This window comes from Rhagoletis zephyria, unplaced genomic scaffold, assembly GCF_001687245.7.
Source record: "Rhagoletis zephyria isolate East Lansing unplaced genomic scaffold, Rhagoletis_zephyria_1.1 Rzeph_scaffold_04066, whole genome shotgun sequence".
NCBI classification, from domain to species: domain Eukaryota; kingdom Metazoa; phylum Arthropoda; class Insecta; order Diptera; family Tephritidae; genus Rhagoletis; species Rhagoletis zephyria.
In genome coordinates this window covers 33,800-43,307 of record NW_016161149.1, presented here as the reverse complement: position 1 = coordinate 43,307, position 9,508 = coordinate 33,800, and the positions used below count along the sequence as shown (strand labels likewise).

General features: G+C 37.5%; 1 protein-coding gene across 2 annotated transcripts in view; it reads right to left on the bottom strand.

Moving 5' to 3' along the window:
* LOC108370206 (palmitoyltransferase ZDHHC23-like) overlaps nucleotides 1-6,223 on the bottom strand; it is a 10,702-nt gene extending 4,479 nt beyond the window's left edge. Inside the window, exons 1-2 of one of the 2 annotated variants that reach the window (XM_017625491.1) lie at nucleotides 4,772-6,223; nucleotides 4,538-4,714 (exon numbers count right to left, since the gene is read on the bottom strand). In XM_017625491.1, coding sequence (XP_017480980.1) covers nucleotides 4,538-4,714; nucleotides 4,772-5,694 — 1,100 coding nt within the window. In that variant the 5' untranslated portion in view covers nucleotides 5,695-6,223. The remainder of the gene's footprint in view (nucleotides 1-4,537; nucleotides 4,715-4,771) is intronic. The other variant, XM_017625493.1, reaches the window with a different exon arrangement.
* Between the last annotated feature and the right edge of the window lie 3,285 nt (nucleotides 6,224-9,508).

Genomic DNA, 9,508 nt, shown 5'->3' with positions numbered 1-9,508 from the left:
TTAAAAAGCTGCTTGAATACAAAAGTTTTATGAAAATGTCACATTAAACAACTGTCTAAATCTACGTTATTTTTTATAAATAAGGCCGTAAACATTTCCTTACATCGTCGATTTCCATATTCTATTTTTACTCTTTCAATTTCACTGACCAGCGCTGCAAACGATATCAACTAGTAGGCTAACAACCAGAATTGAAATTTAATACGCAAGTACTTACCGTACTACAAGTATACAGAGAGTAGATTTGCTACTCCCTTTTGGCAGCAGCAAATATCTCTCGTACGCGATGAGGGAAAGTAGAGTACGTACTTTGGTGGAGTAATAGCAAGTACATCAAGTATTTACTCTCTCAACGCCAAGTAGTGTATGTATGCGGAAAAAGAGTAACAATGTGTTGGGAGTAGAGTACAATGCATGGAGTACTTATTGAACGAAATGCGGCAAATACACTTGCGCTGGACTCTAATATATACATTTATCAATTAATTCAGTAAAGCGCGTTTATAAATTTGTGAACACGTTTTCGTACTTTTCACAACCAAACAGAAATAACAATGGCCGACTATGGGATTGCCAGCGGGTTTTTATACCCTTGCACTGCGGGAATATTCCATTTGGAAGAAAAACGGGCACTGCGTCATTTGGACTAGTTCCGCTACTCTTCCAAATGAAGTTTGCCGCAGTGCAAGGAAGAATAGCAAAAAAAAATCCGGGGTTGCGATGACCTAGTTACTGCCCGTCTCCACACGACAAAGTCCATATCCCGACACATATGCTAGAATATGAATATCCAATGGAGACCGCTCCTTGCTCTTCAAGAGCAACGTATATCAGAGCTTATATCCTGCCATCCACCGCCGTCAGCTTGGTTGCCCGACAGCTACATTCTCATTTGCACGAAAAACTTCATGGCGGCAGCACTATCGATATTTTAATATAAAAGCAAAAACTGAGTTTTCTTCTATTAAAATATTTGTCATTATGTACTTGGATGTAAAATAACCTATTTTCTAAATTTTCAAAGCGATTAAATGGAAGACGCTCAACATTTGCTTCTATGGGTCATGCCAATTGATAGAATGGTGGAACCTTCGACGAATCAGAATAAAGATTCGACATTTTCGTGGTGAATACGAACGTGAGCATTTTATCTAGCTCCTGGGGCTAGATAAAATTTTGAAAGCTTTTAAATGTATTCAGCCTTATCATGAGTTCCATTTTCCCCGAAAAGGTTCACTTTTCACCTTTGGTTTTTATGTATTTACTACGGCGGATGAACAGTTTTCGAAACTCAGGATAAGGCAGAATATTATTGGCGGTAAAAAAGTAAAAATTAAAATGGAAACTGATAAAAACAAAAATAACGTATGTTACTTGCAAGTTATAAAATATATGTAAATTTAAGGATTTCATCAACACACATAAATAAAGCTTCTGCATTTGTGGCACATGCCGTATGTCAAACTATGGATACTGCCGCCACCAGAAAGTTTCAGTGCAAAGGAGAACGCAGCTGTCAAACTAGCAAGCCACCGACATATATTGCTCTCCACACTCCAACATATGTGTCAAGACATAAACTCCATCCCGTGAAGACGGCAGTTTCAGACAGTTGTCGCAACTATCACCAGCCTCCTCGGGAAATCGTTTATTAACCGAAAAAAAAAATAGACGAACAGACCTGCAGGAAGTAGTGACAATCAGCGACACTGTCCGCAAGGAACACAGCTATCGCCCAAATGGAAACCTTCCATGGAGTTTTGGAGTTGCCGTACGCTCTAGAAAATTTATTAGAGGGTGAAATTAATGGCACGCCACCGGGTTCACTATACGCCGAAGAATTGAGTATATATACTTTGTGCGGCGAACAGTAACCCATAACACGATGTATTTGAATTATTACAACTATTTAAACTAAATTTAAATAATTCAATATATTAAGGTAACTCAAATTTCATCTGAACAAAAGTATTCGGCATTTTTTATTACATTTAATTAAAACGTAATAGAAAACAATATAAGGCTTAAACTCATTTAAGTGGAAATTAACTTTAATTTAATTTCTTATTTAATTCTCATTTAAATTATTTTCAGTTTCAATAAATCTTTATTTAAGTGAGTAAAAAGTGGTTGGAAAACAGACTCGACCAGCGAAAGCTTTCATTTTGTGCCTGCCCTATATAAATTGTACTGAGAGCTTTTGAAAGCTTTGTCACGCTGTGTTGTAAAAGCAGGGCTGGTATACAAGTAAGCAGCAGATACACAAAATTGTGGTGTGTGTACGTTGATCAGCTGATTAAACGTGTAACATCTCTGAGTGTGGTTATTCTGATTTAATTTTTATTTAAGTGGAGCATAGGTCACTTAAATCAAATAAAAAACAAATTAAAATTGATTGGTGAAACCAAAAATTCGAACATTAAAGTAATTTTCCCTTAAATGAATCTGGTGAAACACAGCCTAAATAAGTATCTAGACCGCATCACTTTTCTTTTTATTACCACTTTCAGTCTATTTTGCCTGGACTGCACTAACTTTTATGTAACTTTTGGCTGTATTTTTCGCCAGCTGATTTCATTAAATTTAATATACTTCCTTATCCTAATTGAGAGTTCGTCCCAGAACAACTCGATTGGATTAAGATTGGGTGATGCGGGACAGTATCTTAAGTACATGAGAAAAGCTGTAAAATTTCCAAAGTCACACTATTTCAGCAGTGTACTTCGGATTATTGTCCCTGTTGCTGGCGCTATAGCAACTTTAGGTCGGTCGTACGAGGCGGCGACGAATATGCTTAGTCATTAAAAAATGCACGGATATATAAAGAAAGATACAAGTATTTATTTATTAGTTTGCTCTTAGTGCGTTTATACGGAATGTAGATGTGTTTTAATATATGAAAATTATATTAATTGAAATGCAATATGAATAGCGAAAAATTATAACGCGACTTACTTATCCGTGTGCTCGTACGTCTTTGAAAAGCCAAACGGTCAAATTCAAAATGGTTCGGTCAAATCAATGGCGTGTACATATTCGAGGCACGATTGCATTTTAGCGTACGACTGTTACAAATATTAGGATTTTATTGCAGTTAAAAATTAGACTTAAACACAGAAGAATTCTAAATGATTTAATCGGCAACATTCTCCCCCTCGTGATTCGGTTCACTTACGAGAGAATCACCTTTATTACTATTAGGTATATTAGGTAATGGAATTTTATACACCTACATTTTTACACATATAAAATCGCAATAATCATTCAATTGGGAACCATTTTCTCCCAGATTTTAAAATCGCATTGATTGCGGTTTTGTGCAAAAGTTTTTAGAAGGATCAGTGTGTTTGTCTTCCGATAGGTGGCGCAGGGATTAGAGCTATCCTAAAAAATCATATTTATGATCAGATTTGTTTCACTTTTAGAACACATATTAGTAACATAAAATTTGGTGTAACTTGGTAGCCCAGTCGTGTGATGAAAAAATATTGGGCTTTGGCGCAGTCATGACAAAAACCCGTGTGAAACAACCGTAAGAGAAGGAAATATTATCTTTTGTTGTAAACCTTCTAGATACTTTCTCAACCGTTAACGATTCTCATGAAAAAAGAAAGAGTTTATGCAGGTGTGGGCAATTTAGTTTTTAAGCTCCAAGAGGCTCTCAGACAAAAATAATCGAAAAACTTATTTACAGTCTAAATTGGTATATGTTTGACATATTAGTCAGTGATGAACATCTCATCTATACATACAAATACATATGCATATTTTTTATAAATGAAAATCGAGGTTCCTTTTTCGGTCTAATTTCAAAAGCAACTGAAGAAATTTGGAGGAGACTTGGTAGAATTAGCATTAATCAATCCAGTACTAACGTTCATAATTCGATTTTAAGTTTTCCTGTAAATTCGCTATAAGTTATGCTGGTGGACTTCAAAATGATATAATAAGTAATTCGCATAAAGGAGTTAGTATTGGTGACAGGTAAAATTCAAAAGTGTATGAAAAAAGATGTCGAATTTCGACAACTGGGCGATACTAGTATATTTAAATATGGAAATGTAAACCTAAACCTAAGCTAAACAGGCATCTCAGGACCTGATTATTCGATGCCATATATTATACTTTGAAAATTAATTTTTAAAGTAAGTCCAATAAATAAATATCTAATTTAAACCTTGCGTAAATTATGGAACGCCCTTTATTTTGAGGCGCAACAACGCACTCCGGGTACAGCTAGTTTTACATATTTACTCACGACATACATATCGTTACCATAATATAGAAAGGCCATATCTAAAATTTTCGTTCTTTCAAAGACAGTTTGAAAATTTAGTAAAAAGCAAAGTTCTATGGTTGCGAATTTCGTCGAAGTGCTGATTTTTATCAAACAAAATATTTTATCTAACGCTGTAATATTTGTTTTCAATTTCTATTAGATATATTGTGAGCTATTTTACAGATTTCGTATAAATGTGGACTCAAAATGGAAGTGAGTTAGGGCCTTTCTATATTAAGGTAACTATATATTTCTTACTAAAATACAAAATTCCTCCAGTTGTACTTCAAAGTTTTATTATTCCCGCGCACCTCTGTTTTGCTTTCATGTAATGATGTTCCACGCGAAATGAAATATATTTGTCGCACAAGTATTAGCATGATGTATGCAGCAATCATTAAAGCATAGGCAGCAATGACAAAAGCTAAGCCGAACCTATTATAAACAAGATTTTTATTTAAACTGTATCAGCATGTAACTTTTTGGACATACTCGTATATGTCAAAAACCTCGGTGCAATCATCCGGTAGCAATATGTGCAGTCCTAATATATTTGCTGCTATAAAAGGATGACAAACAGCAGTAAGTGTCAAATTAGCGCCCAATAATAATGCGAATGTGCTAAATAACAATCCAAAAATGTAGAAACGATGATTTGATTCTCCTATGCAGCAATTTAACCAATAGCTGTGGTGGTCGTGTCTCTTAATACAAGCACTGCAAACTGAGCAATGTACAGTTCGCGCCGGCACACACTTACTACAGATTGAGCAAACATTTGGTTGAACGCGGTTCGCACAATCAGATGGTATTTCTTCCATGTCCTGTTCTAGCAGTAGAGCTGCTTTTATCGTCTTATCTTCCTCTGAGACGCTTGTTTCTGTAACGATGAGTACTCCATTTGCTGTTCCAGCAAACTGTATGACGTGATTTAATATAGCTCGCTTACGAGTCTGATAAAAGCAAATCAATGAAATTATGGAGAGTGCGACTAAAGCCCAATTCTCTTCTGGGAGTAGTTCCAAAAGCGGTACAGTGAATTCAAACAACACTATCAAGTAGACCAATGATGAAAACACCCATATGCTGAAAAAACTTGTCCGTATTGCTTTGCTCTGGACGTAATTGAAAGCATAACACATTATCACAGAGCTTGTTAAAAATAATATAATGCAGGTATATGCATTGATTGCTGCTAAGCTAATAAGTAATGGAATCGCAACAACGGGAATAAGGCTACCCAATGTGGCATGCTTAGATCCGCCACGCCATGGAATACGTAATCTGTCCTGAAATGTTAATAACATCTTAATTATGAGAAACTGTTCGACGGGCCGACAAGTTAACCAGCTGTAAAAAAATGACATTTTGTAAGTTAGTAAATATACATAGTCATCGACAAAAGTTACCGGCATTAAATCATACTAATTAAGTAAATATGTCTAAAAGAGGAACAAAAAGCAATTAATATATATTTCTGGAAAAATGGAATGGAAGGCCAGATATCAAGGAACAAAACGATATATTTCAATTATTACAACTATTTAAACTAAATTTAAATAATTCAATATATTAAGGTAACTCAGTTTTCATCTGAACAAAACTATAAGGCTGCATTTCTCCAAACTCATCTAAGTGGAAATTAACTGTAATTTAATTTCTTATTTAATTCTCGTTTAAATTATTTTCAGTTTCAATAAGATCTTTATTTAAGTGAGTAAAAAGTGGCTGGAAACAGACTCGACCAGCGAAAGCTTTCATTTTGTGCCTGCCCTATATAAATTGTACTGAGAGCTTTTGAAAGCTTTGTCACGCTGTGATGTAAAAGCAGGGCTGGTATACAAGTAAGCAGCAGATACACAAAATTGTGGTGTGTGTACGTTGGTCAGCTGATTAAACGTGTAACATCTCTGAGTGTGGTTACTCTGATTTAATTTTTATTTAAGTGAAGAGCATAGGTCACTTAAACAAAAAAAAAAAAATATTAAAATTGATTGGTGAAACCAAAAATTCGAAAATTAAAGTAATTTTCCCTAAAATGAATCTGGTGAAACACAGCCTAAATAAGTATCTAGACTGCATCACTTTTCGTTTTATTACCACTTTCAGTCTATTTTGCCTGGACTGCACTAACTTTTATGTAACTTTTGGCGGTATTTTTCGCCAGCTGATTTCATTTAATTTAATATACTTCCTTATCCTAATTTAAAGTTCGTCACAGAAAAACTCGATTGGATTAAGATTGGGTGATGCGGGAAAGTATCTTAAGTACATGAGAAACGCTGTAAAATTTCCAAAGTCACACTATTTCGGCAGTGTACTTCGGATTATTGTCTCTGTTGCTGGCGCAATAGCAACTTTAGGTCGGTCGTACGAGGCGGCGACGAATATGCTTAAAGTCATTAAAAAATGCAAGGATATATAAAGAAAGATACAAGTATTTGTTTATTAGTTTACTCTTAGTGCGTCTATACGGAATGTAGATGTGTTTTAATATCTGAAAATTATATTAATTGAAATGCAATATGAATAGCGAAAAATTATAACGCGACTTACTTATCCGTGTGCTCGTACGTCTTTCAAAAGCCAAACGGTCAAATTCAAAATGGTTCGGTCAAATCAATGGCGTGTACATATTCGGGGCATGATTGCATTTTAGCGTACGAATGTTACAAATATTAGGATTTTATTGCAGTTAAAAATTAGACTTAAACGTAGAAGAATTCTAAATGATTTAATCGGCAACATTCTCCCCCTCGTGATTCGGTTCACTTACGAGAGAATCACCTTTAACATCCAGAACTGCGATCTTAGATGCTGGTCGCCGTCGATTTCCTGCGGCGGTCTTAACTAAAACGGATCGGACTTGACCATCAGCGGCTAGCTTAGCTTCGACCACGATACTTCGCTTCCAGTGGACTCGGCTGTCGTTGTCATCACATATTATAACCACATCTCCGGTGCTTATTGGTTTCACCCTTTTGTACCATTTTGTTCGACGTGTCAAAGTAGGCAGATATTCTAGGACCCACCTTTTCCAGAATGTTTGCTTCAATTTCTGAGCTTATGTGCCATTGCTTTCGGAGGTTTACCTTTTCGGAAACGGCGGTGGTTTGTGCATAGTTGGGACAACCCAACAAGAAATTATTCGGCGCAAGGGGCTCCGCGTCAGAGTTCTCTATAGGCACATGCGTTAACGGACGTGAATTAATTAAATTTTCCGCCTTTATTAAGAGACTTTGTAGCGTCTCAGACTGTGGTGCACGTGCTTTTAAGGTTAAGAGCAAAACTCGTTTAACGATGCGTACCATCCTCTCCCATATGCCACCAGCTTCAGGATTTCCTGGAGGTTTCCTATGGCAGCGAGTACAGGTCCAAAATAGTCGACACCTGTGTGCGACCGGCACGAACGGAGTGACCCTACCAATTGGCAATTGTCCATCAGCGGCGCTTCAGGGATGGCCGTTAAATTTTTACATACTTTGCCCTGGGTTTTGACTGATCTAAGAAGACAGCGTACATTAGGAACCCAAAATTTATATCGTATCGCGCAAATTGTAGCCTCGAAGTTTTGGTGACAATATAACTCATGAAACTGCCTTACAATAAGGCTAGAAATAGCATGACCCTTTGGCAAAATTATCGGTCGCTTCGTTGAAATTGGTATACATTCTGCGAAATCAATGCGTCCGCCTAGCAGCAAGACTCCCTCTTCATCTAGTATAGGGCAGGCATTTAAGCTCCTCGGAGGATGCAGTTTCTTGTACTAAACGGCAGATTAACAATTCGGTGTTCTTCATTTGTTTGACATTTTACATCTTAGGAACAGTAAAGCTACGTTCGCGAAATTTCCTGATGGCGAGTCTGACCCAACTCATAATTTTAATGAAACTGTAATTATTTGAATATCTATGGAATGGCAAAATTCCATTCTCATATATAGGATACAATTGTTTGCAAAGCATTTCCTCATTGCAGTCTGATGACAGGCATGACGGGCCAGTTGCTTTGAGGTAACCTAAGAAAACTAGGACCATTCAACCACTTACTATTTAAGCTGAATGTTTTTACACGTATAGCGTCGTCGGCTGGGTTATCATTGCCTGGTAGCCATCGCCATGGGATGCGTCTGAGGATTCCAAAACTTCTGCTATTCGATGTACAACAAACGGTTTGTAACGTCTGGCATCGGACCTTATCCACTAGATTACCGTTTTTGAGTCGGACCAAAACGTTACGCTTCTGGGGTTTATGTCATGGCTGCCGACTATGACATCCTTCAGTCGAACTCCTAATACGGCGGATTGGAGGTCCAACCTTGGAATTGAAACCGGCTTCAGCGGACTACATCGGAACCTTCCTGCAATAAACGATACCTCGGTTGCAGCTTCGTATTGCATGCGACAGAATGCAACCGCTGAGTACGCGAGCTCACTAGCATCAACAAAAATGTGCAACTGCACATCAGCATCGGCGTTGAGGAAACTTCTACTGTAACACCTTGGCATCTTGAAGCGTTCAATGTAGCGCAGGCTGTTGTACCATTTCATCCACTTTACGTATATGCCGTCTGGGATTGGCTCATGCCAATCAACTTTTCTCTGCCACAATCTCTGCATAAGTATCTTAGCGCGCAGGATAATGTTGCAAAGAGACCCCAAAGGAGCAAAAATTGACATCATTGCGTTTAGTACTTAACTTTTAGTTGCTCGTCTGGTGCCGTCAAGAACTGGTTTTAGCACTTTAGTGAAGGTTAACTTAAACATAAATTGATCTTCAGCGGGATTCCAATGCATGCCGAGCACATTCTCCGTTGCGCACTCATTTTGCCAAAGATTATGTAGCTGTGGTAAATGTGTATCCGAATTATTTCCCACGGCTTGTACCAGTTCCTTAGAATTGGAAACTATGCCTCGAAGCTGAAAGCCGGCGCTGCCGTGAATGTCTATCACCTGCTTTGTGATGCTAATACCTTCTCCCGTAGCGTTAAAACTGTCCATATAATCGTCGACATAATGACGATCGATAACAGCGTTCACTGCTCTCGGACAACTGCCCCGATATTTCTCTGCATTTACATTCTTAATGAATTGTGCTGACCAAGGTGAACTAACAGATCCGAAGATCATTGCGCACATCATATACACGTATGGTTGCTTAAATCAATCGCCACCTCTCCACAGGAAGCGCTGTGAATTTTGATCCTCCTGACGAATGAGAATTCGGTGG